General features: G+C 37.0%; 3 protein-coding genes and 1 pseudogene across 4 annotated transcripts; all 4 read right to left on the reverse strand.

Annotated features, from left to right (window-relative positions):
- Nucleotides 1-1,457: 1,457 nt before the first annotated feature.
- LOC104603095 (expansin-A22-like) lies at nucleotides 1,458-2,725 on the reverse strand. Of its 2 annotated transcripts, XM_010267046.2 has the most exons (3): nucleotides 2,709-2,725; nucleotides 2,183-2,250; nucleotides 1,458-2,077 (listed from the first exon to the last, which is right to left on the reverse strand). In XM_010267046.2, the coding sequence occupies exons 2-3, from the start codon at nucleotides 2,184-2,186 to the stop codon at nucleotides 1,458-1,460; spliced, it is 624 nt and encodes a 207-aa protein (XP_010265348.2). In that variant the 5' UTR covers nucleotides 2,187-2,250; nucleotides 2,709-2,725. The 2 variants fall into 2 exon arrangements, with proteins under 2 accessions (XP_010265348.2, XP_088757478.1); XM_088901352.1 differs by lacking the exon at nucleotides 2,709-2,725 and having other exon boundaries at nucleotides 2,183-2,264.
- Nucleotides 2,726-6,300: 3,575 nt separating this feature from the next.
- Nucleotides 6,301-7,748, reverse strand: LOC104603104 (expansin-A14-like). Its single transcript, XM_010267054.2, has 2 exons — nucleotides 7,318-7,748; nucleotides 6,301-7,111 (listed from the first exon to the last, which is right to left on the reverse strand). Exons 1-2 carry the CDS (start codon nucleotides 7,442-7,444, stop codon nucleotides 6,501-6,503), a joined length of 738 nt encoding a protein of 245 aa, XP_010265356.1. The 5' UTR covers nucleotides 7,445-7,748; the 3' UTR covers nucleotides 6,301-6,500.
- A 7,845-nt stretch (nucleotides 7,749-15,593) lies between these two features.
- LOC148800985 (zinc finger protein CONSTANS-LIKE 14-like) lies at nucleotides 15,594-16,856 on the reverse strand (annotated as a pseudogene).
- A 1,102-nt stretch (nucleotides 16,857-17,958) lies between these two features.
- Nucleotides 17,959-27,711, reverse strand: LOC104598853 (beta-glucosidase 40-like). The gene is made up of 13 exons (XM_010261106.3): nucleotides 27,473-27,711; nucleotides 26,207-26,273; nucleotides 23,767-23,825; nucleotides 23,584-23,659; nucleotides 23,372-23,443; nucleotides 23,198-23,285; nucleotides 22,806-23,061; nucleotides 22,289-22,404; nucleotides 21,988-22,211; nucleotides 20,746-20,777; nucleotides 20,550-20,652; nucleotides 20,340-20,448; nucleotides 17,959-18,564 (listed from the first exon to the last, which is right to left on the reverse strand). Exons 1-13 carry the CDS (start codon nucleotides 27,620-27,622, stop codon nucleotides 18,390-18,392), a joined length of 1,527 nt encoding a protein of 508 aa, XP_010259408.1. The 5' UTR covers nucleotides 27,623-27,711; the 3' UTR covers nucleotides 17,959-18,389.
- Nucleotides 27,712-27,939: the final 228 nt, after the last annotated feature.

A 27,939-nucleotide genomic window follows, 5' to 3' on the forward strand; every position in this document is an offset into this window, starting at 1 on the left:
GAGTGGTGCGCGAGGTAAAGTCTTGAGTTCGGATAGAAGTGTGGCCCGAACTGCCCTGGGGTGGGCCAGTTCGGGTTGTGGCCCTTTGTGATCTTCGCAAGGTTTGGGGCCAAGGGGAGAGTCCGGGCTTCTTTTGGGGAGCTCGGGTCACAAGTCCCTCTTGGGGGAGCTCGGGTCACAGGTCCCTCTTGGGGGAGCTCGGGGTTCCTCTTCTTGGAGCTCGCGCCTTGAGCACTGCTGTGCCGAGCTGTCGATCTTGCCAGGTCACCCTTGACTGCTTCCACGTGTCAGGTGGTCAAGAGGTCGGGTCAAATTTACCTCCATCAGTAGTTTTTCTTGTAATCTTACCTTAAAATAATTCAAAAATTATTATATACCAATAAAAATTTACTATTAAATTAGCCATTCTCACTAAAGCGTAACTTTTGAATAACATACCCTTAATGAAGGAAAATTTATGATATCATAAAGACATGGTCCTAAAAGAGATTTAACCGACCAAAGCACCCTATGAATTCAATGAATACCATCTCTTTTATTATATAGGTTGGTTGCGCCCATAAGTTTTTCTCGTATGATGTCTTTCCACTATCGAAGTAGAATCCAATTAACAAACAAGTAATTTAGGCCCCGTTTGGTTCATGGGAATGGGCTATTCCGATTCCAACTATTTGGTTGGGTGGAATCAGAATCCCATTTCTATTCCTGCTAGAATGACATTCCCCCATTTGCGGTAATGGCCATTCCCTGCTCCTCCCTTGAGAATGAAATCTCATTCCCACTGATTTTAATTCCCATTTTCATTCTTGTCTGAACCAAACAGACTATGGGAATGACTGATTTTCAACTGTGAACCAAACGGACCCTCAGGTTGACTGCTTTGACTAAGCGTTTTTTTACCGAAATCAACGGTTTTTTTTCAACTTATTGGTAAAAGTGGACTGGAGAGATGAATAAAGTAACCAGAGAAGAAAACAAATTGACGAGAGATAAATGAATAAAGTAGCCAAAGTCTCACCTAATAGTGAAAAACTAATAAAACACACAGACACAGTGAAAGACTATCATGAAGCAAAGCGTAGACAAACAGAAAGCAACGGAACAAACGACTAAGTAACTAACGAATGGTCCAATCTCTAAACAAAAATAATAATAATAATAATAATAATAAATAAATGAAAGGTTTCCATAGGACGATAGATTAACTGGAAAAACGTCATTTGATCCACCCAAAAACCATTACCCGACCATCAACCCCTGGTGAAATCAGAAAAATTGTCGTCTCCACTTCCACCAGCCAGACCCAGATAGATGTAAAATTTATTGTAAAACGAAGCAAACTGCATGTTATTTCTTATTTGTAATTTATTGAAATAATAAGTGGAAAAACCCACATCGTTCCGTTACACTTGTTATTCACAATATAACTCATAAAAAGCGTGAAAAAGAAGCAACTCTCAAATTCTCCAAAACTGTTTCCCTTCAAAGGTCTGGCCGAACTTCCAGTACGCCGGTGCAACATCATCGGATTGCACCATCCTCCCGTCACTGGTAGTCACCTGAAACGACAAGCTCTGTCCAACCAACTGAGTCTGAGTGTGCCAATTCTGGCCCCAGTTATGCGTCATCTGTATCCAACCAGTATTGGATCCCTTAACCTTCACATCACGAACGTCGCCTGCGCCTGCGACGTTGTAGATGAGCACGAGAATGAAATAAGGGTTTCCATTGATCTCAAACTTCATGCCTCCGGTTTTAACGCACGGAATGCGTCGGTATTGGACAGGGACGATGCCAGCTCTGTACTTCGCAATCTTCAGGAACATGGGCATTGATAGATCAAAGTGCTTCAGAGGCGGATTGCACCAGTTGTCATTGGGTTTGCTGTAGTTAGGTGGGCAGAAGTTGGTTGCTGTTACGTGAATTGTACCAGGAAAGCACCAATTTGGGTCGTCGTAGCACTGGATTTCAAAGCAAGCACCACAGCTGAGGCCATTGTCGAAGAGAGCTGTGCTCAACGCCGTGGTCTCAAGGCCATAGCCCTGACTGAAGAGGTTGCCGTAGCCGCAGGCTCCCTCTGTAAAACATCAAGCCATATATAAGTCAATAGAAGAACAGCTAGTATTGAATTAACGAAGAACAATCGTAGTTTCATATCCAGGAATAGTAATTAATAACTTACGCATGGTTCCCCCGCCGTGGATATCACCGTAAAATGTCGCATGGGCGTAGTCCCAGCTATAATCTCCGGTGACATCCACCATTACAGAGGACATCAGAACGGTCGCCACTAAAACATATCTTGACCTCGCCATTTTTCAGTCTGTGCCTTTGCTCGCAATGCAAATTTACGTTCAGACAACTAGTATATATAGATAGAACGTTTTGAAAACGTAGAGCTTCCAAACTATGGAAAGTCTGTCAAAGGAATGTAAAATTAATTAAGGTTTCCCAATTTATAGTTTCCATTCATGAATCATAACTCACAAAACCATCTATGGACTTGAACTTGGTAAATTTCAAAAAAAAAAAAAAAGTAAGAAAATCATTCGGGAACCTCCTCATACTGGATCTGGACGAAAAATGGGAGAAAATTAAATGGGTGTGAACTTTGAAATTTGAATTATAATTAGAAATTTGTCAGTTGTCACATTTAATGAGGACTACCATTTTGGTTGATGAATGCGAAAAATCAGATTAAGAAACATCCATTTGATGGATTTCCTAAATTTTTTCTACAGGCATATTATACGTGGGCATCAATCTGCACAATGCAATGGTCGATCGTCTCTTTGAATGACTAAAATTGACAAAACAAGCAAAAGTTCCTAGTTTCGGCTGAATCATTTCTATCCATTTGATCGATGACCGATGGAATGATGGAAAAAAAATGAAAACAGTCTCCCAAAACAGAGACAAAACATGCATCTGGGCTGCCAATTCCAAAAGCGACTTCTAATGGACCATTGATAATGGCTAAAGTTTATTCTGAACGGGTGCGACTTGTTGTTACGAGTAAACTTTATCTTTACTCTGTTCTGTGGTGGCTTGTATACAGAACTTCATTTATCACTTGATGAAATGAACCATCATGGTTACTTGGTTTGTTGGCTCGCTTGGTTCAAATTCTGGTTAACAATTCCAAATTCGCCACTTTTAAGTGAACTTGGTTTGTCAGGAATAAGTTTTAGGTCGACCTAGGTTCATATTATTCAATTTCCATAGGTTGATTTAGGATCAAATCTTTCTGTTAGAGATGTCAATGGGTCGGGTTAAATGGTAAACTTGGCTTGACCCGATCGACCCTATAAGGTTGGGTTAGGGTTTTGATTCTTTGTCTCAATTTGGGTCGGTTTAGGTTTTGGCTGCCCTATCCCCACCAGGTCATGATATCCTTCATATATACAAAGTATTTTTGTAACTTTTTGACTTCTAACTCTATAGCCTTAATAGTTTAAGATTTGTTTACATTTTGGTTTTGATTTTCTGTTTTTTTTTTCTTTTTTTTTTTAAATGGGGAAAGTGATACCTTAGAATCTATAAAAAGGAACTTAAATTAATGGATTTTAGATCTTCAAAATCTGTAAAAAAAATACAATTGAAATGCTATAGGTCAGGTCGGGTCGGTATCGGGTTAGACCCTATAGGGTCAAGTTGGGTTCGGAATTATATATTTTTAAGGCGGAGCAGATCGGCCTCGGGTTGAGGTGCTGTAGGGTCAGGTTAGGGTTAAGGCAAACTCATGTGGAGCCTAGCTTGTTGACATACTTCTTGCTGCCACCAATGTTAGGGGGTTATGGTAGGGGTGTAAACTAATTGAATTCGAATTGAATAAGACAATATCCAAATTTGATTATAAAACTCAATGTTCAAATTCAATTAAATATTTGAATATTCGATTTAATTTGAATTTGATAAATTAATTATTTTAAGTAAGTAATATACATATATATTATTTATATAACTATATATATTATATAAATTACCTAAAATATTTAAATATTTTATATATTACATATATGATTTATATAGCTGGTTGAAGTTGAACATTTCAAGTTGAATCAGGACATATCTGAATTTGATTTGATTAGTTAATCGATATGAATAAAATATCTGAATTTGGACGACTATGGTATTCAAATTATCCAAACTCGACTGAATTATTTCAACTTTCAAATTTTGAATCTGATTTCCGAATACCATTGACACTCCTAATCATTACCCCCAATCGTGTGGCCCCATGAAGCAGAAATTTTTCTTAGGTTTGATTTGGTTTGTTTCTCACTTATACACTTTCTGATAATATGATTGCCTTTAATTTCTATTGTATTTCTAATGTTAATTAAGTTTATATTTCTAAATATCCATACTTGCAACTTTCTTTAGTTCGATTGTTAAAATACTAAACATTACATGTCAATGTCTGATGAATCAATTTTTGGGTGATAGCCAATTTTTTGTGCTAAGTACCTCATCATTTGGTCTGCTTCCAAGTGGCCGATGACTCAGGCTGAAGTGGAGAACTTTGGCTGCCGAGTTGGGCAGGCTAGGTGGCGAGCTGACTATAGTGTTGAGCTGCCTATGAGGTGCCAAGCTGACCAAGTGGCGAGCTGCCTGTGAGGTGCCGGGCTGACCAGGTGTCGAGCTGCCTGGGAGGTGCCGGGCTGACCAGGTGGCAAGCTGCCTGTGAGGTGTCAGGCTGACCAGGTGTCGAGTTGCCTATGAGGTGCCAAGCTGACCAGGTGTCGAGCTGTCGGGTTGACCAGGTGGCGAGCTACCTGTGAGGTGCCGGACTAATCAAATGGCGAGCTCCCTGTGAGGTGTCGGGCTGACTAGGTGGCGAGCTGCCTGTGAGGTGCCGGGTTGACCAGGTGTCGAGCAGCCTGGCGGCGAGCTAGATTGATGAGCTTCGTTGCTCTTTAGAGACCTGCAAGGAACCAAATGTCAAAGGACCCGGTGTGGCTAACCCGGCGAGGTTGCTCCGATGCTTAAGTCAATACTCTCATAGTAGACTGCGAGCTAAAAATCACAAAGTATGAGAACTAGAATTTGCTTATTTGCTTACTTGCCATTGGGGTTGGTGCCTTTATATAGGCATTGTTTGGCGTGGGCTTCATGCACCATATCCGAGATTTCTGCGATGTCGTCTAAGTGGTTCGAGATTCCTGGAGGTAACCGCCATGCACGTTGACCACCCTCCGAATCGTTTGGCACGTGGGCCAACTTCCAAGGATCGTGGGAGTGTTTGGATATGCATGCCGAATTTGTCGCCGAGCACGTCTCCCAGGCCGCCAGTTCGTGCCTGGGCCAGGTCACCAGGGCCAGGCCGCCGGGTCGCGATAGGGCCAGGCCGCTAGGTCACACCAGTGCCAGGCTGCCAGCTCACGCCAGGGCTAGGCCGCTAGGTCACGCTTGTGCCAGGTCGCACCTGTGCCGGGCCGCGCCTGTGCCAGGCCGTTAGGTGGGACACGATCAACTTGGTTAAGACAAGTTATTGCCAAAATGATTTCAGGTGTCACCTAGTTGTTCTGAGGTGTCACCTATTTCTAATGTTAATTAAGTTTATATTTCTAAATATCCATACTTGCAACTTTCTTTAGTTCGATTGTTAAAATACTAAACATTACATGTCAATATCCATAGGCATGATTTCAAATGTAAGATTGGTTTACTTTTAAATTCTTTTGTTGAAGAAAAAATTATATACGTCTAAGGGGGTATTTCTTTCATTATTGATTTTGTTTCTACAAACAAAAACAATTGTTCATATTATTTTTCTGAGATGTCAACCTTTTGTTTTCAAAAACAAAACCTAAGATTTAGGATTTTCAATTTTTATTTCTGTTTCGTAAAGTTTAGGTCTCATTTAGCATTTCTTAATTTGGAAAAAATATACTTCTACAAGTTTAGGTCTCTATTTCCTAAATTTTAGGTCCTATTTATTGGGATTAGTTTGGCACGTTAGCCTTTTTAGAAGAAATGAATCAAACTAGGAAAATTTTCTCGAATTTGAACGAATCAACTTGCAAACTGATAGGAAACTGTTCGGATTAGCTGCATTTGATGACTGTGTTGGCTGTGCAAATCAATAATAACACCCCACGTAGCCATGAAGTGTATATATCAGTATATGTCTCATAATCCTTCGATCCCCATTTTGTCTGAATGGCTGACGTGGGGCGTTATTATTGGTTAAACATAAACAGCCGTACGTTGATAAATTATTTCACAGCCAGAAATAATAAAATTATTTTTCTCATCATCATTCCCATGTTTACCAATTGGGTCGAATAACCCAAAAATAATCCGTTAATACAAGCTTGTCTTTCTATTTCTAAGTCTAATTAACACACAAATTAATGGAGAATTAATGAAGAATTTTTACGAATCTATCAAAAAAAAAAAGGAGAATTAATGAAGAAGAAGCTAGGAAGAGAAAATAAGTTCTATTTTATTTGTTTATTTTTTTTTGCTACCCTAGATTTCTGACCCTCCACGGATTAAAAATTTCTCCCCTCAAACGTTTGACCGAGTTGCCAGTTATCGGGTGCAACGTTACGGGACGTCACCGTTCTACCGTCGCTCGTAGTCACCTGGAATGAGAGGCGCTGCCCTTGCAACGGAGTCCATGTCTGCCAGTTTTGGCCCCAATTTCGCGACATCTGGATCCAATAAGTGTTGGAGCCCTTGATCATAACGTTTGTAACATCTCCGGCGCCGGCGACATTGTACACCAAAACGAGCGTCCACCACTGGTTTCCTTTGATCTCGAACTTGATGCCTCCGGACCTGACACATTTTACACGGCGGTATTTGACCGGAATGATGCCGGCCTGGTAGTCGGCTATCTCTACGAACATGGGCATGGAGAGATCGAAATGCTTAAGCGGAGGATTGCACCAGTTTCCGCTAGGCTTGGTGTAGTTAGGCGGGCAGAAGTTGGTGGCCGTGACACGAATTCTGCCGGGTCGGCACCATTTTGGGTCATCGTGGCATTTGATCTCGTAACAGGCTCCACAGGTTTGGCCATTGTTGAACAGGGCCGAGCTCAAAGCCGTCGTTTTCAGCCCGTAGCCTTGATGGAATAGGTTGCCATAACCACAAGCTCCGTCTATTCAACACAATAAAGCATAAACAGTCAGTTCCTGGTTTCTCCATTTTGATGCAGATCGATCAGAACGGTTTAGAGTAAGAAATTAATGGGAGTCTTCTTCTTCATGCATTGATGTGAAAACTACCATGAAAATACGAAGTGAAAGCCTTCTTCTTCCAAGAAAGTAAAAAAAAAAAAAAAAAGAAAAAGATCGATGAACTCACCCATTGTTGCTTGGCCGGTTTCGTCTCCATAAAATGTCGCATGGGCCAAACCCCATCCACTCGCAGCCCCTATTACAGAGAGAAAAACCACAGTCATGACCTCACTCTGATACTCATAGCCAGCCATCTTTGCTCTCTCCCTTCCTCTCTATCTCTCTCTATAACCATGAGCTCAAGAAACTGGATTTTATAGACATTACATGAACAAAAAATCAACACAAATTAGTAAGAAGGCAAGAACATGAATCCAGATCTGGTGCAAATACAATTGGTGTACGTGGGCATGTGTGGTATGGAACACGTACTGACGTGTTCACTTGTAATTGATCACATAGCCAGGTTCTAACATTTGTGTTCCCAGCAGATCCAGGTCAATGTTTTGAAGTTCAAACAAAACCAAAAATAGGTGGGTAATTAATAATTATTGACCTCTTTTACGGTGTATAATAATGAAATTTAATAACATTCTAAATAATAGGAGACGACTTCAAAATTATATATATATATATATATATATATATATTCTTTTAAGTGAAAACTAGAATTAGGTTTATTATAACCCTAACGACTATTTATAAATATAACGTTCACTAAGGCTATGTTTAATTTGAAGGAAAAGGTAGTTACTTCAAATCAAACACAGCCTAAGGGGGCTGTTTAGTTAAATTGACATCTATCAGAATAACGTACATTTTGTATGAATTTTTCCTTGAAATTGGGACAAAACGTTTTTTGTTACTTTATGACAGCTAAGCGTCATTAATTATGTGCCACATAAGTTGAACGGTAAGAAAATGATTGCTATAATGAGGGCTCTCACATAACTCGAGAAAAATGTTTTAATCATAAATGGCTGGACCAAAAAAAATTTTAGAATTTAGTGGGCACCTATTTGGTGTGAAATAGGCATTGATTTTTTATAAACAGATCCAAACACCTAAGCATTGTAATGTTGTCCACAGGCCATGTAAGCAAGAGTTTGTCTTTGATGTTAGTATTTGTTAAGCCTTGGTTTAGAAAGAGTACAAATACAAATAGTACAGTTAAAAACCTTTGACTGTGTTTGGCTGCAATGCAAATAAATTTGCACTGATGCAAAACTATCACAGTGCAAGTGATTTGAGTGTAAATTCTGATCTATTTTTGTTTTACATTTTAGAATATTTTGTTTGTTTGCAGTATAGATGAAGTGAATTAAGACATAAAACAGAATAAAGTAAAACACAAAACAAAATTAAACGAGATTTTGTATTTTTTTTATTTGTACTAATGCAAATAAAATTGTATTGCAACCAATTATGCAGCCTTTTTTTTGCATTATTTTGTATGGATTTGTACTGTACCTATTTATTTTTGTATTATTTCCAAACTGAGTCTAAAATTTAACAAAATATTATAATCAATACAAAATAAATAAAATAATTAGTCAAATATATTAACAAGATTTATTTTAACAACTGAAGTTGATGAACCAAATGATTCATTTCTTTGTCTTTTAATGGATACAATAGTTGATTAATAAAATATTCAGAGATATAATAATTTATCCAACTTCAACTTCAGCCAGGCCATACCTCCTTCAAAATCTTATTCACTAAAAGACAAAATAATATGTTTGCTAGTTCAACCACTTCATCTATTATCAAATAACCCCTAAGTCATATATGCATATGTTAATTATTTTATATATTAATACCTTAGAGCTTAGACTGATATTTACATATTTCTTTGCAAAGTTTTTCTTTCACTTCACATTGTGCATCCAAAGCGTACTGCAATGCATATCTTAAAAGCGATTACCTTCCCAATATGGCAATATTCATTTTCAGTTCAGATAACGTGAACCTTGAATAGACATAGTAATCAAACTTTAATGTTAATTTGATTGTTTATAGCAAAGCGAGTCTAGCTATTGAATGAAAAGGCAAATTGATCAAGTATAAAAATGGCAATTTTTCTAAAAAAAAGCAAATGATGGGATCTCATCTAGTGGGTGTTTGGCATGGATGCGGTTTTTTGAGAAAACAGCACTATATAGGCGCCACATCAGAAAAAAGAGGTGTTTCATAAAACAATCTCTTATTTGGTACTGTTTTTTCAGAAAAAAAAACATTGCTTTAGACCACACATTGGAAATCGAGAAAGTGTGGTTTGAAGCAACGCCAAATTTGATGTTTTCTCAAAAATCAGCTCGTTGCTACCAGTAGTGTAATGATGTGGCATCATCTTGTACGTTGGATAATATGACCAATGCTGAAAATGATTCTACAGCAATGATACCAAACAATAGGGCTGTTCATAAGAATGTCCAACCCGATCAAACCGACCAACCCGGACCGACCCAACCCGAGTCGGCCAGGTTTTCATCAGTACCGGTCGGTTTCGGGTTGGGCAAATATATAAACCGATATATCAGGTTGGTTTCAGTTTTCTTGTGTGAAAACCGAAACCAACCCGACCCGACCCGAAAATAGTCTTCTACTAGTTCGTTAGTTTCTAGTTTGAGTAGTTTCCTACTTAACTATAACTAGTCTTCTACTAGAACTAGAAGGCCCATTAGGCAATTACTATTAGAATAGGCAATCTATCATAGTTTCTAACTTTCTATAATCTTTTACACCAAATAGGCAACCCATTAGGCAATTACAGTTAGAATTCAATTAAGTGTCCTTTTGTACAGGAGCAAAATCGAAATCGACCCAACCCGACTCAAACCGACCAGGTCGGTTTGGCCTATCAGTGGGTTGGTTTCGGTTTCCACCTTAGGTAACCCGACCAGGTCGGGTCGGTTGGGAAAACCCCAATAAACCGACCCAACCCGACCCGTGAACACCCCTACCAAACAACACCAGTGTTGTTTTCTCAGAATAGAGCCTATGTGGTAGCATCACTTTCAATCAAAAAATAAGCATTGATTTCTCATAAAACAATGCGATTTTCTCAGCACCGATGCCAAACACCTACCTAGTTTATACTCAGCAATACCCAATATAGTTGGGACCAAATTTGGGTAATGGCCTTTTAAGAGCCGTGGTTTCTAGTTTTTTTTTTTTAATTATTCTCTTATCTAGTGGTCGTTATTGTTTTTTTCTGTATAGTGGAAAAACTCATTTGCCACTGAACTGTTAGGGCTGTCAATGTGTTGGTTGACTCGGGTCTACCTGTCAGAACTGAATTGATGAAACCAATTAGTTGGTTTTGCTTCTATGGTTTTGTCCTGATTAGTAATTGAGCGGAGACCGGTTTTTGCTATTCTGAAATGATTCACACCAAAATCGATTTTATGGTTAATAATATAGAAAGGTCACATATTTTTTATTCATTTTTGTAATATTTTTTGCCCAAAAGGATAAATTTCATAGATGGTATATAAGAAAAATTTGGATGAAAAACACTTTTTTATCTATATAACAAGCAATTAATTTCTATTTTACAGGCATTTTTTATTAATTCTATGTTATCAAACATAAGATTTTGAGTTATTATAACTAGAGGTAATTATAGATCTTTAAGGGGCATTCTTTTTTCGGATTTTGAGAGAGGGGAACCAGGAATCCCATATTCTTTTGTTTTCAAATTTATGTGGGGATCAGGGAAAGTTTATTTTCCTGGGTATCACTTATACCCATCTCCTAGGTGGGTAACTAACTTTTCCACTTAGGGGGAAAGCTGTCAACACTTGAATGGGACAAAAATTCCCTTTTTAATAATGGATATTTATGACTAAAATGATCATTGCCTTATTTACATGAGAAATAAAAGAGCATGGGTAAATGCACTTACCCAGGTAAGTGTTTTCCAGGAAAAACTTACTCAAGTAACTGCATTTACCCGGGTAAGTAACTTACCGAAAAGCGAGGGGCCTAAGTATAAACTGTCTAAATCAAGTCATACCTGATTGTCCTGAAATATAATTGGAGCAATTATGGGTCTATCAAATGGAATCGATTCCCTATCCTGAACCAAACCCAACCCATTAACACTCTAGCACAGTGGTATTTAAGAGGGGCGCAAGTTGGATATCCAAATTGAAAATTTTTCACTACATTGGGCCTGGGCCTCCGAATCTGATCCATTCAAATTTAGGGGTTTTTATGATTCTGTCCACCCCTAGGAAATCCTAGCTCCACCTAGGGGTAGACTGAATCCTGCCTGTAGATTGATGCCAAATTCATGGACATGATGTGGTTTATAGGGGGGCTACTAGTAAAGTAGGAGGGGGCTGCAAAAAATATTTATGAGGGGGAGTAAAGTCCAAAAGTCCCTCAAATTTAAACAAAACTCCAACCGTGCCTGAGCACACCAAGTTGCACCCGTGGTCTTTGGTTTCAAATTTTGGAAATTATTTATTTATGGCTGACTAATTTTGAAAACTATAAATTTAAATCTGGAACAAGATGCCTTCTAATATAACCAATTCTTTTTTTTTTTAACAAGATTACATATCACTAAGGCTGTCAATTGGACTGGATTTGGTCCAATCCAGTCCAATCCAATATTGGTCCATTTACAAATGGACTGGATCAAATCCAGTCCAAATCCATACAAATCAAGTCCAATCCAATACAAATAAAATGCAAATGGACCGGATTAGGTCCAATCTGGTCCAAATTGAATCAAACACCAAAATAACACGAGAAATCCAAAAAATATATGAAAAAACTAAAACACTTGCTACATTTCGATTCCATCCAATTAAAATGCAAACGGACAAAATTGGGTCCAATCCAATCCGAAGTGAATGAATAAAAATATTTTAGCAATAGGTCTTTCATAAAAGTATATTTGCAAAAATGCTTTCGTAAATGTATTTTGATGAAAGTACTTTTGTAAAAATGCATTCACAAAAGTACTTTTGTAAAAGTGCTTTTATAAAAGTATTTTCGCAAAGGTGCTTAATGGTCCAAATCAAAATCATTTTGGATGGATTGGATGAACCAATATGACATATTGAACTGGACTAGTCCAAACATAATGGTCCAAAGTATTTATTGGATTGGATTGGACCTGGTCGGTGGGTAATGGATTTATAGTGGACTGAATTGGACTGAACCAATATATGGTCCTTTGATAGAAGAAAATAATATAGGTGTCAATGGACCAAGTTAGGGTTGGAACTGATCTAAATTAAAATCAATTTTAACAGATTGGATAGTTCAAGCATTGAATTGAACCAAACCAAAATGGTCCAAAATGACTCATATTGGACCAGATCTGATCTGATCCAATTAACACTACTAATAAATAATAGTAAATATAAAAAAAATATATGAGAGATATCTAAACAAAAGGAAAGTGGATAAAAACAAGATCATTCAAATTGGACCAGTCCGATCTGATCTAATCTAACATAGATCCATTCACAAATGAATTGGATCCAATCCAATCCAATCCAAATCCATACACACCAAGTTCAATGTGGTCCAATTGAAATGCAAATGGACCAAATTGGGTCCAATCCGGTCCAAATTGAATGAAATATAAAAAATTACATGAAAACCCCATAAATGATAAAAATATATAACTAATTCACAAAATATAAAAATGCAGAAATATGGCTGCAAAAGATACAAATAGTTTATCCAAACAAAAATAAAAATATAAAAAAATTATTAAAGAATACAAGTATTAATAAAAACACCAAATTTGCAAAAAAAAAAAAAAGAAAACATTGTTTTAAAAAGTAGAAATCGAAAGAAATACCTAAATTGAAAAAAATAAAATTATTACATTTCAATACAAAACTTGTGGAAGAATAAAAAATGGCAAAATTCAAGAAAAGTAATTTTCAAATAAGAAAATAAAAATGTATAAAAACACAGAAAAATAGAAAAACATAAATTATAAAAAATGGAAACAGAAATTAAAAATTGCAAAAAAAAATTATAGAAGTTGCAAAAAAGTACAAAAAAGCAAAAAAAAAAAGAAATTATAAGAAATATCATAAAAATAATGGAGATTATAAAAAACAACAAAAAATATAGAAAAACAAAAATTACAAATAAAAATACATGAAATTGTATAAATTGCAAAAAAAAAAAAAAAACAAATGGTGCTCTACAATGGTGGAAGCACCAGAGAACTGATTGAGAAGTGGTGCCTAGTGAGAAGGTTTGGGAGAACATAGATCTGGGTTCGCATCAGATCAGATCTTGAACCTCCGTTGCCGGCTGTCGCTGCAACTATGAAAAAACAAACAAAATATCATCTGTGTTCTGTAATGGCCGAAAGACCAGAGAGGCAACATGAACCCAATATCAGTCATTGGTTATCGTTGCAGCAGTGGTAAAAAAAAAAACTCTGGCCTTGTTTTGCAATGTCGGAAAGACAGATCTACTCTATTTCCATTAGAGGTGAAGAAAAAAAAGCAATGCAGGCAACATTGGAGCTATTGGAACCGTTGTTTGTCAATCGTCGGCCGCCATTGCATCTCCCTTGTCTCTTTTCCATTGGTGATGAAGAAAAGCTTTTCCCTGAAACAAATAGTGAGGAACAGCTATTGGATGTGGGAAAAAGTGATTCCACAGCAGAGATTGTAGAGAGAGTGGTTGGACGCTCCAGGGAGATAGAGATACAAAGGGTCGCAGGTCGCCGGAGAAATACCCCTTAATACGCTATTCGCTAGAGAGAGACGAGAAAAAACAACTGGAGAGATACCACCGCCGGAGAGAAACCTTCTTCTTCGTTCAATTGTTGGAGTGAGCGGTGGAGGCGTAGAGCACCGCTAGTTGGGTCTTAGAAGAAAATTTTGAAAAAAACTTCAAAGGAATGAACGAACCATTCATTCAGCAGTTTTGTTCAAATTTGGTCCGCATTGTATATGGACCACTCAAATTTGGACTGGTCTGAGTCCATACAATTATTTGGACCGTCCAATATGTCCATAATACCTTTGGATTGGACAGAGTCCAACCGGAAACGGATCCATTGACACCCCTACATATCACTGATGTAATATCTGAGTTCGGCTTAGTCAATGCAAGTTTGTGCTCACACTGTTCAAACAGCCTTTTGTATTGGGAATATCTCCCCATAAATTAAAGTACATAAATACAGAGATATTCCCAATACAAGGCTGTTCTAATGGGCATTGCAGTGACCGAGCCCCTAATATCTAGGGCCTACTCCAAGAAATATGAGAGTAAAAAATAAGATGAATAGGCTTTAACTGTTTTAAATCATGAAGAAAAAATGTGGAACCCACTTGAAATTTCCTTGAATTAGCCATGTGATCAGTGCAAGTAATAGTTCTGAGCTAAGGATTCTGCTCATTTTATAAAAGTGGAAATAATCCTATTCACGATAGATGATAAGGACAATGCTTGGTTCCTACCAGTCGGAGAATATATGTTCGACTAAATGCATTTCCATTGTGAATTGTAAGGTTTAGGGGTTTATTATTTAAAACGTAGATCCCATTTGGTATCGTTCCGTGAGAGTGTTTTTCACATTCCCACATTTCCACATTACATAAACATGATTATCAGTGAGAATTAGAACTTAGAACGGAATTAGACACCACTCTCAAAACAGAAACATGTTTGGTCCGATATTTACATCCCGAACAACCTATTGGAATGATGTGTCGGGAACACATTTATTTTTGGAGTGATGAATATGACACTTTGCAAGAACAAAGTTTTTTTTTGGAACACGCAGTTCCCACATGAAAACAGGGGCAACTTGATAATTTCACTAAAAGAAGCAAAAGAAAGTCCTAGCTGAATTGAACTTTTTTCTCTATTATTATTATTATTATTATTAGGATAAATTATAAAGACCCCCCTATACTATGATTGTGGTACAAAGACCCCTTTCTATTGAAATCCGCCATTATAATATTTTTTAATCCCTATACTACCCTTATAACTGTTCATCTTCCCTGACCTCATATACGAACAGCAGTCGCCGTAATCCCTTCTATCTTATATTCCTTCACATTTCTCTCTCTCTCTTCCATTCTCTCCTCCAATTTCTCTTCTTCCCCTTCCTCCTTTTCTCCTCCCCTTTCTTCTTCTTGCTTTCCTCTTTTTCTGTTCCTGTCGGCCATAACCGCCACAACTCGCTAATGGAAAGAAAAAAAGAAACAAATTACATTCACCATATAACCATGTTTCTAGCATCTACCATAGGTTCGATAAGAAAATTTTAGTTTTTCCTCCTGATACTTGTTTTCGTTTCTCTTTTCTCCTTTATTTATTTATATTTTTTTTTGTAAATTCTTCATTCTATGGGAGGCCAGCAAAGAGGAGAAGAGGAGGAGAGAGAGAGAGAGGAAAATTTACTAATTATTCAAGAACCCAATAGTTAAATCAGGGAATGAACGATTATAGAAAAACAGAAGATAATAAAGCAAGCCAAGTATCACTGGAACTCGTAACAGATGACGAGTTAACAAGAGCATGAGATTACACCTGCGCTGCCTAGTCAGAGGGGTTGCAGTCCCATGGAATATTATCTTCGATGAGACGATTGTTGTTCTCTCTTAGATCTATCCGAGTAGACAACATAAGCAAAGACGTAAATGGTGTTTGCTGATGCAACAATTGAGTGGTATCTGTAGCTCCATCACCTCCATCAGGCAACTCCAGATCTTCCATATTGCTCTGTTGGGCAGGTGTCCCAGGACCCAGTTCATCACCGCCTCCCCCTCCGTCACTGCGTACCGGATCCCGCTTAAGCAGCTCCACAAACTGCTTAAATATCACTTTGGTCTGTTTGCCGCAACTAGAACTCAGCCTCTTCGACAAACAACGGAATCTTGGCACTAGGAACACTCGGATACATGGAAGTACCGCTGTTACCATTCTCACTGGGCAGCATCAGATCCTAAAGAGTCATTGCAGCAGACTTGTACACCCAAGAATCATCCGAAACCCGAATTCAAGGGACCCCAATTCGGGAACATCATGAAATTGTCACTACCCATCTACGGAACCCGCGATTGCGGCAGTTGCATGGCATACTTCTTGTCGGCAAGATCGAACCCCCAAATAGAATCGAGTTCAAGTGCCGAAGGGCAGCCAGAGAACCCTTCAACCGGGCAACACTCGTGTGTGGTGGACAGCGAGCGGCTGACATGGGCGTCCCAGTCGCAATCTTGGCAAAGAACGAGATGATCGGTGGAGCAGCGGACAGAGACGGGTTGGGAAGAGCAATTATCGCAGATCTGAGAACGGAGGTGCTTACGGGATAAGGCGTTAGCGGAGTGGACATGTTGGTCGCAGAACAAGCATAGCTTAGCAGAGTCAGCTCTGCAATATAGAACAGTGATCTCTTCATTGCAGAAATCACAAAGAACGAGGCTCTGCGTGGCTCTTGACTTGTTAGTGTTTTGATCCATTATTAACAAACGGAAAGTAAATAAAAAGGGAAAAAATAAGGAAAAATAAGACATCGTGTAGAGGTAAACTATAAATAAGGAAACGAAAAATCTTAACAGTCTCAGCGGAGCAAGGAATCTAATCTTGGCTGTGGGAGGAAAGTGTTTGTTAATGGAGTACGAAGAGAAGCGAGCCGAAATCCCTAAACAGAACAGAGCAAGGAGAAATTTATTTGGAGACTTCAAATAAAGACCCCCTGTTACTGTTAGCCGCTGCTGCTGTTCGTGTGGTGAGGTTGGGGAAGATGAACAGTTACAAGGGTAGTACGGGGGGTACAAAACAAAGGGCTCTTTGTCTCACGATCATAGTACGGGGGATCTTTGTAGCAAATAAAATACAGGGGTCTTTGTCGCAGACCCATAGTACGGGGGGTCTTTATAAATTACTCTTATTATTATTATTTTGAGAGTAATTCTCTCTCTCTCTCTGATTTTGTTCCTTTTTTCCTACCACCGCACACATATATTAGAGAAAAACAACCACGGTGAACTCCTTTCTCTGGCTTTCGTTTCTCCACAGGAAACTCCTCTGTGGCACTCTTGAAATCGGAATCGAACTTCACTTGCCATTACTCAGTTTTAGACAATTAGGTTTGTGGTTTTCCACTTTTCTTGAGTCCGCATTCTGTGCACCGGACGCGTGAACCCACCAATCGTCTTCAAGACTTCAACCATGTCAAACGTTAAGGGTGAGATGCACGTTAATATGAATTTAGTGGTTCAACCAGTGAAATGTCGTATTTGTGGTTCAGTCATTTATGTTTCTGATTTGATTACATAATGATAGCCCATCGTTTGAACAACCCAAAACAGTGTTTGTATACGAAAATGTTAAACAGATTTGGGATTTTTATTAATAAAGTATGGGATTTTCAAACAAGCTTGTGATTCAGTTATTTATCAGTGAAATATACAAAAATGTTAAACAAGTTTGAGATTTTTACTAAATGAAGTACACCTATCAATATATGTATTCTTGCAGCAAAAAAACAAAAAAAAAAAAAATCTATATATGTATTCAAGTGCTTGTAAACGAAAATCCAATTTCTTTTTCTATTTTCTTTAGAAGCAACTAGGAGGGTCCTTCTAACAACAATCTGTCTGTGTATATGAAATTGAACAATTAATCTTAAGGCCCTATTCGTTTTTTGGTAAATTATTTAATCGGATAAATGCACTTATCCAGGTAAGTGTTTTCTAGGAAAGACTTATCCAAGTAAGTGTATTTATCCATGTTATTTTATCTTCCATGTAAATAAGACAATGACTATTTTAACCATAAAAATCTATTATTACAAGGGGTATTTTTGTTCCATTCAAGTGTTGTCAACTTTTTCTCAAGGTGGGAAAGTTATTTACTCATCTAGGAGATGGGTATCACACTTTCTCTAGTGCCCACATAAATATAAAAAAAGAACAGAGAATTCTTGATCAATGGAAATCAAAATCCCATTCACCAACTACCCTCCTCTCAAAATCTAAAAAAAGAATGCCCCCTAAAAATTATCAATATTATCCAAACGCTACACTTATTTTTTAGAGAAATTTTATTCTTTAAAAACAGATTATCAAATGCCACAATTATTCTTTAGGCACCCCTTGTTTTTTTTTAATTTTTGCACCATTCACCTTTGAACGAGGAACAATGCCAGTCGGACCAGACGCCCGGTCCCCTGGTTCCCTTGTCACTTTAAGTGGACGTTAAGAAACTTTTGAACCACTGAACAGAATCTTTGGGGTATCGCTTGAGATTGTCCTTGTAGTCCACAAAATAGACACCAAACCTAGATTTGTAGCCTGCTGTCCATTCCCAATTATCCAATAGCGACCACACAAAATATCCTTTCACATTACACCCATCTTCCCTGCATTATTCAAAACAGAGGGGTGTTAGAGAGAGAGAAAAGCATGCATGAAAAGAGAAAGAACATTTTGGCTGTCCAAATTCCACAGCATGGGCTATCCATAGGCGCTCTCCAGCTGACAACGTTAACTCACTCGGAGATGCATCCGATACTGTTAATGCGACAGTACAGACCCTTGGCAGCACAGATTGTTGAATGACTGCCCAAACCCCAAATTATCTCAAACCATGTCAATAATAAGGGTCTGTTTGGTTTACAATTGGAATGGTCTATTCCCTTCACCTATTATCTATTTGGTTCACAATTCCAGTCCACAGGAACTGGAATTAAAATCTAAGTTACTTGGAATGGATTTTCATTTTTAAGATGGGAATGAGATTTGGATTTTGCCCAATTAAATTGGAATAAGAACGAGATTCTCATTTCCATTATGATTTCAGATCTCTATTCTATGAAACGAATGGACCTAATAGTTGCAATGATGTAAGCCAATAATCTGACCAACAAAGACAAATCTTTACCCGGAAAAACTTTGGCAGTTGGGATTTGGGAATAACAATAATAGTTTTGGTCCTTTTGGACATGAGTCTTTATATTGGGTGTTGACAAAAAGAATAATTGTCCTTAGTCTATTTTGATTAAAAAGACAAATAGGAGACTGTATGGGTTGATGTATTGGCCTCCAACAACCAAATCTAGATTTTCTCCAACCCATGCACGGCTAAAATATGTTATGAGGTTGGTGTGAATGCTCAATGAGGAAATCTGGACTACCAACAACTAGAATTTTCTACCTTTACCTATTTTGGTACGAATCTAATTTGCTTTAGGTTGAACTGGGCTTGAGTCATTAAGGTCATGTTTGGGAGTGTTTAAATTAAAAATAAGTGTTTATTTGAATAAGTATTTATTTGCATTTGCGGCCTAATTTTTTGAAGTATTTATTGTTTAAAATAAGCACTTATTTTATATTGAGTGTTTGGTAGTCTTTTTCTCTAATAAGCACTTAAATAAGCATTTGTAACTATTTTGTCCTTCTTTTTCTTTCAAATTTTCAAAATATACCTTTTGAAAGCACTTTTATAAAAGCACTTTTAAAAAAGTACCCTTACGAAAGAATTTTTATGAAGGCATGTAAAAGTACTTTTATATAAATGTTTTTGTTGCTTTCATAAAAGTACTTTTAGAAAAGTGCTTTTGTAAAAAAACTTTTATAAAGTGCTTTTATAAAATTGATTTCATAAAAGTACTTTCTTAAAAGTGCTTTCATAAAATCACTTTCTTCAAAGTACTTTTGTAAAAATGCTTTCATAAAAATACTTTCTTAAAAGTGCTTTCGTAAGAATGCTTTGATTAAAAATACTTTTATAAAGCTCAACTAGGAATAATTTTGAGAAAAAAATTGAGTAAGTGCTTGTTGTATAAATACTTGAAAAAAAACTAAAAATTTGGACTTAAAAAATAAATCCTTATTTTTGAAAATAAACACTTATTTTGGACTTATTTCTTAAATACGAATAAATTACCCAATGGCCCAAATAAATACTTATTTTTAAGCACTCCCATGGCGTAGCAATTAATAATGCTACGAGGCTTTAAGACAGGATTAGTGGGAATAAAGGGGAGCAGTAATATAAACTCCATAGATCGTGGGGAGGGGCCCGCCACTCGAGTCAGGTTGGTTTTGGTGTGATTATCAGATTATGGCTTAACCCGGCCCCTATTTGGTTGAACCTAATTGCCTGCCATAATTAATTAAGTAGTTGATTACATACTTAATAGAAGCAAGCAAGTTTGTGAGGTAGTCGTTGTGATATTTGATCCTTTTCTCATCCTTAAGAGCATCTTTGATGGAGATTAAGGGATTATTTGCATCGTCCATCCCTGCAAAACCAAAAATAAATAAACAAACGTCAAACGTAAATAAAATAGAAAAGCCTTAAGTTCCATTGTCTCGATGTATTTAATTAAGACAAAATTATTACCATTTTCAGTGATAATGACAGTAGGATTTCCATACTTTATCTTGATGTAGTTCATCAATTTTCTGATTCCCTCTGGCACAATGTACAACCATACAGAAGATGCCTGCATTCACCAAGTATGTAATTAGAAATTTATATGTCTAGTGTTTAAGCATCTAAGCTCTGATAATTAACAATAAATACTCGTTTAGTTTACCCGGTCTCCTATTGCTTTCCCAGACTTCCATGCTGGAAAGGAGGAAATAACAATGTTAGTCAGGTTCTAACTTCCAAGTTTGGTAAAAAACGACTATTAGGCCTAGTTTGTTTCCAGTGCAATTTTATTTACATTGGTCCAACACTACGGGAATACAAATATAAGTTTGATTTAAATTTTAAATGAAACCTGCAGCAAAGCAGAGCACACCCAGAACCAAAAGTTAATCAGAATATGAAATACTCATTTGCACTCTCTGTTGTACCATTTATACTCTTTTCAAACTGAGTCAGTAATGAAGTTACATTATAAATAAACCAAGACATGCACTTAGGCCCTGTTTGGTTCGTGAGAATACGGGTTTAGATTCAGAATTGGAATGGGCTATTCCTATTCAAACTATTTGATTGAGCGGAATTGGAATCTCATTCCTATTTCTGCTGGAATGACATTCCCCTATTTGAGGGAATGGTCATTCGCTGTCCCTCCCTTGGGAATAGACCTGTTCATAGGCCGAGCCGGGCTTTGCATATGTACCAATAGAATACACTTAGACCTGAGCCCGAACCCGGCCCAACCATTGGGCCTAGGTCTTGAGTCCGAGCCAAGCCATAAATTTGAAAATATTTTATTTTTATTTTTTTATTCAATAAAAAAGTGTTTCATTTTTATTAAAACCTTCAAAACTTAAAAAATAATAAACATCTCACTATTATTTGGAGAAAAAGAGAAGAAGAACAAAGAAAAAATATTGTATATATATTTTTTATTAAATAAAATATATTTTTATTATTTAATATTATATAGTATCAAGTCAGGCTTGGGCTTGGCCCAGGCTTTTTTGAGAAAGCCTAAGCCCAGCCCTAAAAAGTCGGGCCTAGTGCTTTAGGCCCGAGCCTGAGCCCGCAGGTCTAAAATTATGACCAAGCCCAACTTATAACGGGTTGGTCCGTGCCACCCCGTCGGGTTACCAGCCCATGAAAAGGTCTACTTGGTAATGAAATCTCATTCCATCTAATTCCAATTTTCATTCCCATTCCTGTTTGAACTAAACAGACTACAGGAATAGATCATTCTAAATTCAAATTCTGATTCCAAAAGATTTCAATTCTGCTTCTGATTCTAATTCCTGCTGCAAACCAAACAGACCCTTAATATATATATATATCTGTTGTTATGAAAAGGAATAAAAGGAAATAACAGAGTAAGAAAAGCGAGTGAAATAAGTAATTAAGGACATACGAAGTGTAATAGCACCAGAATCTGCCAAGGAGTCGTTCAGTACAAAACCGACTATATTAGTTGAGTTGTCTTTAGCGTAATACGTGGTGTAGTGATTTATACCCACAAAGTCCAAAGACCCTTTAACTAATGCAGCCTCAGCTTTAGAAAATATTGGCAACCGGCTTCCAACTCTACTCCTCATTGAGCTTGGATATTCCCCATAAAACAGTGGTTCCATAAACCTGAGTAACAATTACTTAGATTATTTATTAGTGAACCAATATTTTTTTCCACATAACTCTTAGCCATATAAAATTACCAGCCAAACTGAAAATCTTGAGCTCTCTGTGCTGCTTCAATGTCCTTGGCAGAGTCTGTCATCGGTTCGAACCACATAACATCGAACGCTATCCCCACTGAACCATGTTGTTTTTGCTGTAAATATATAAGAGTCTAAAGTAAGCATCCAAAATAACTCAATCTGTCTGTGAATGTGACCAAGCTAATTGTGGGCTGTGTTGAGTGTTCGGCCTAAGCTTAATAAATGCAGCAGGGTTGGGCCAGTGGCCCATTGATTCTTATAAATCAGGGCCAGGAGCCCAATTCCATTTGGGGCTATGTTACCATTATGAGAAAGCAGTTTGTTTAGAGTCCGAATCTATTTACAACACACAATCTCTGTGCACTAGTAACATTTTCCTGTGTATAATACTATGTAGGTGAATGAGATATTCCCTATGTGTAGTTGCGATATTATGTGGGCAGAAGATCTGGAGTCATTGATTTGGTTACTCTAGTATTTGGATTGTAATTTGGAATTGAACTTAGTGATTTACCTTGTATTTCTTGCGGTAGATGTCAGCCACGGTTGCATGAGAAAGGAGAACGTGGTGGCCAACAATGTAGGGCTCGGTTGCTGAGTTGCCGGCTCGACAGAAGAGCCGAAGAAGAATTGAGCACCGCCCCGGTGCCTGGAGACCCACATCATAGCCTTGGATGGCAAATGTGTGTGGCTCATTGAAAGTAATCCAATGCTTCACTCGGTCCCCGAACTTCTGAAAGCATGTCTCTGCGTATACCGTAAAATCCTTTCTGTTTTTTTGGTCATTTAGGTCGATATGAGGGAAGATACTTGGGCCATTTCATCACAAGTAATAATAATGGGAAGAACGAAAAACACAAGCAAAGAAAAGAAAAGAAGAAGGGAAGATCAAGTAGAGATACGTACATGATTTGGGGGTCGAGCCATCCCTTGTATTTGTCAGCCAAGGCTTGGGGAAGGTCCCAGTGATAAAGGGTTATATATGGTTCAATTCCTGCAATATGCAATCCCACATGTCTTTGGTTTAGATACCAGAACAGAATTGGTTGCATTTCTTAATCAATTTGGGTGTGAGTGTACCTTTGGCTAGCAAGGCGTTGATGAGATTATTATAATGGTCGACTCCGGCCTGGTTTATTTCTCCACTCCCGTCTATTCATAAGACCAAATAACACAAAAAAGAAAACCTTAATCACCATTTAGATATATATATATATATATATATATATACAAGGTTTTTCTTTCTTTGTAAAATAAGGAGTTAGCTAGATTAATAGGATGAATTAACTCACTTGGGAAGATCCGAGACCAAGCGATGGAAAAGCGATAAACATCCATTCCCATATCTTTCATAAGCTGTATATCCTCCTATACTCCCATTTTACATCGCATTGCATACATGTAGTGATGTTACATTAGCAACAAATATTATAATTGTATATAATAGCATCGAAGAGGGAAAAGAGGATACTCACGTTAAAGCGATGGTACTGATCAACTGCAACATCTGCATTGCTGAAATCAGCTATTTTACCTATACCAACATGGTGTGTGATGAATCAGAGTGAAACAATAAAGTAAAAAGTAAAAACTATACTACACTTACCTCAGAATTTTAAATTTCAGTCCAGATTTATAATAGTTCAAAATTTCTTCGGGGTTTTTATGAGGGGACTGTAAAAAAGATTTTTGAGAGGGAGTGCAGTTCAAAAATTCCAATTTCATCTTCTCAAATACCTCCGTGACCCCACCTATAACATCAATACCCGTGTATGTATTAACATCAATTCTGAACTGATACCCACCAAATTCTACGTGGAGCTAAGATAAGATTTGTTGAATGGACCAAAGGTCCGAAACAATAAAAACCCCAACAATAAATTGGTTGATCTCCACAATCCGGCAGAATTCAGATAAGGTTAAATGATTCAACCATGGTTCACATAGTGAAACAGTCTAACCCGTCAGGCTGGTTCACTGGTTAGACTGCCTAGATTCTATGAGGCGTGCATTGACTCATTCGGATGAGATTACCAAACCCGACTCACTCCGCCTCATGAACACTATTACACTGATTCTATGAGTTAGGTTAAATGGTTTAATCTATTCCATGTCATCATATATATATGTATTAAGTATATATATATAATCAATAAATATGTTTTAGATATGTTATATGTATTTTATATTTAGTTTATATTTTTTAAATCAGTTTTTAATTTTTTATTTATAAAAATATTAAAAATTGTAATTTGAGGCCAAAAAAAAGTTTTTTTTTTTGCAAAAATAGTGGGGCAAAGCACCTACAGCCCCTTCAGACATTTAGATCTTGATAAATTACTCAAAATAAAAAAAATACCTAAATTAGACATCAAAATGTAAAGTTATGACTTCTAAAAATTTGTAAACATTGAATGTATAACCCACGACCAGGTGACCGGGTCGAATGGATCAATAATTGAATCGATCAGATCAAACAGTTTTTAACCAAGTCAATAATTTTTATCATATAATGGAAGTCTTAACTGAACCGAACCTTAAATCTTGGCCAGGTGACAATTTGACCAACCATATAAATGGCGGGTTAAAAACACTGTTATAACCAAATTCCAAATTAAGGCTGATCTGACGGGTTGAGTGTAAGAACGTAGTTTGACCATTTAACCCGGCCCACGATATCTGTGCAGCTGCAAGCCTGCAACCTGGACTTCTCTAACAATCCTTTTTAAAGCCATTATCCAGACCTCATAACTCTTCTTCCATCACACAGACAGTATTGTCAGGTCAGATCATATTGGATCGTCAAACGGGAAATAAATCCTACAGGCTACAACCAATAAATTTTCTCATACTTGTCACTTAAAATCACCGAAGCTACCTTTGGAAAATCAATTTTTTAATACAACTGTCAGCATATTTATTTAATGCTCACTAGAGAAACCTTAACAAACCTTGTATAGGTTTTCTTGTCTTTCGTTTCCTTTCTCTACCTTTTCTTTCAAACCAAACATAGCCTAATTAAGATGATTCATGTTGATGAAGGCCTTATTCATCTTTTGGGGAAATGGAGTGAAAAAGTTCACGTTCATGTTTCAATAACAGTGGATCCCACAAAAAGAACAATTCACAAGCAGTTCGTCTAAGACTTTCATTTGCATCTAGATAAATGGTTTATATGGACAAATGCATCTATCCGATTAAGTGTATTTTAGAAAAAAAAAATTACCTAGATAAGAGTACTTATTTATTGTTCTTTTATTCCTAGCATAAAGGTATAATGACTGATGTATCAAAAAAAGTGACATTATTGAAAAGACAAAATTATCCCGTCATGTATGTGAGTTTTGGCATGCATCACATGGATAAATAATTCAAATTTGAGAAGAGAGTATTACTTTCCCAAGTAATTGGGTCGTTTAGGAACCAATCTTTTTCAAGGAACCCATTAATACTGAAAATAAATATGGATTTATTTCTTTTTTGTAGGACTTACCAACTTACTCGCAAGACTTTAGATAAATCAATTACTGATCTGCTTGAAAAATTGATAATACATGATGAGATAATATTATTCCTTCAATAATGTTACTTTTGTTTGGATAAAATAGTCATTATACAAGTTTACTTAGAGAATAAAAAAATATTAATAAATACACTTATTCGGATAAATGTTTTTCAAAGAAGTGCATTTACCTAGATAAATGACTTATCAAAATGCAAACATAACTAAAATAAAATGGAAAGAAAGAAAATACTATATTATTATTATACTAACGCCACATGTAATTAATCATGTGGCCTCCACCTTCACCATGCAAGCCCCACGAGAGATTCAAATGATATTTGAAACCAACTGCAGAGATGCATGAAGAGAGGTGATCAAATTAATTATTTTCCTTGGCAAAAAAGAATTACCGAATGAATGGGCAAAAGTGTCCCACACGGTTTTTCCTCTGCCATCCTCCTCCACGGCTCCTTCGTACTGAATATATCAAAACAAAAGCAAATGTAAATAAATATTTTTTAACATGAAGATATAATAAACCATACTCGTTCAAATATAAAATGGGAAACTATAGATCAACATTCCAAATAATGGAGAACTGATCCAAATCTGATAAAAGTGGAACCGTATCTTTCCGGATTCTACTTCATCCGAATCCGGGGAATTTTTGATAGGTTTAGGAGTTAGGACTTGAGAATAAAAAAGGTTGATTCAAATGGGTGGGTGAGTGGATAAAGTATAAAAATTCCTACTGACGAAGACGATTTCAGACCTTTGTTTGACCTCTGATAAGAAAGCGTTTTGGACTCGGTCGCTGGTTAAATTTTCATGGATGTAATCTTTGGAGGATTCAAATTCAAACCGAATAAGGAAAGAAAAAGAAAATCAAAATCCACGAAATGAATGGGCCTCAAGTAACAAATAAGTCAAATAACAATCAAACCGAATTTCGGGTTTCGGCCCAGCCAATCTCCTGAGTGGACTGTGGACCCATCTAATGGCAAGTCAATGAAGTCATAGGGACTTAGGGACCCAGAACAAGAATTCAGCACAAGAAAACAATTGTCTCAATTATTATTGGTTTATTTATCTTTTTTTTTGGTAATTAAATTTTGTTATTTTGAAAACTAAATGTGGTCTATTGATCTTCATTTCCAAAAATAAACTAATAGAATAGAATGAGATGTAAAATAGTCCTCTAAATTTCACCCACTAGAAATTAACCACTTAATTCTTTTTACCTGTTTTCATTTTTCAATAAACCGTTTCTCTAAAGATGTTTCCTTTTCATTTAGATGGCCTTCCGAATTCTACCCATGAATAAATTAGTTGGAGCTAGAAACCTATAATCCAGTTCTCTCAAACCCCAATCGTGGCGGACTTTCAGGTGAAGATGGAGTAGGTTACGGAATATAACAATCAAACCACAGATTGATTAATATTTAAAGAAACAAAAAAAAAAAAAAATTAAGAGTTTACATGGATGATGAAACTACGGTAGTTCTTTTAACTTTTTAAGTAGTGATGAATTCGACTAATAATCTTTGAAGGAGTTCAAAAACCAGAAATGTTTTAGATATAACGAATGCCCGACACTGAACAGATATATAGCGAATCAGATGAGTGAACGGAACAAATAGTGAATGAAAGAAAAAAAGACATGAGATGAAACCAACCTGGTAAGCTGAAGAAGCAGTGCCAAAAACGAAACCTTTTGGAAAACTTGCTCTGTTAATCTGGGTAACCTGTGAACAATAACCGCTCTGAATCTCTAAACCCAGTAGAAGGAAGGCAAAAACAATGCCTTCTCCCAATGAGAAACCCATATCTTCTGTGAGAGAGAGAGAGAGAGAGAGAGAGAGAGAGAGAGAGAGAGAGAGAGGGTTATCGTGAAAGTATGGTGTTACGGCTGGAGTGATCTGGATTTATAGAAGCAGACAGCCCAGAATTTGGAGGGATGGAGTGGTGGGGACCTCGAGAATTGGGTTGTTGAAGAAACCGAAGGTGACGGTAGTGGCGCTAGTGATTGATAAAAGTGAAGAATCATTGAAGGCGATTTCTCCTTTCACACATATTTTCTGGCCTGTTTGGAATTTGGATGTTGTTGTCCAAAAAACTTTGATGCGGGATTGGGATTCAGTCG

Source organism: Nelumbo nucifera, chromosome 3 (genome assembly GCF_055504915.1).
Source record: "Nelumbo nucifera cultivar China Antique chromosome 3, China Antique-T2T, whole genome shotgun sequence".
NCBI lineage: Eukaryota > Viridiplantae > Streptophyta > Magnoliopsida > Proteales > Nelumbonaceae > Nelumbo > Nelumbo nucifera.

Coding starts and splice junctions, on each gene's coding strand:
- LOC104598853 (XM_010261106.3), bottom strand. CDS start 27,622: ATGGGTTTCTCATTGGGAGAAGGCATTGTTTTTGCCTTCCTTCTACTG. Junction 23,062..23,197: donor TGGCTCGACCCCCAAATCAT/GTACGTATCTCT, acceptor CCAAAAAAACAG/AAAGGATTTTACGGTATACG. Junction 20,449..20,549: donor TGTCATTATCACTGAAAATG/GTAATAATTTTG, acceptor TTGGTTTTGCAG/GGATGGACGATGCAAATAAT.
- LOC104603095 (XM_088901352.1), bottom strand. CDS start 2,264: ATGGTGGATGTCACCGGAGATTATAGCTGGGACTACGCCCATGCGACA. Junction 2,078..2,182: donor CCACGGCGGGGGAACCATGC/GTAAGTTATTAA, acceptor GATGTTTTACAG/AGGGAGCCTGCGGCTACGGC.
- LOC104603104 (XM_010267054.2), bottom strand. CDS start 7,444: ATGGCTGGCTATGAGTATCAGAGTGAGGTCATGACTGTGGTTTTTCTC. Junction 7,112..7,317: donor AACCGGCCAAGCAACAATGG/GTGAGTTCATCG, acceptor TGTGTTGAATAG/ACGGAGCTTGTGGTTATGGC.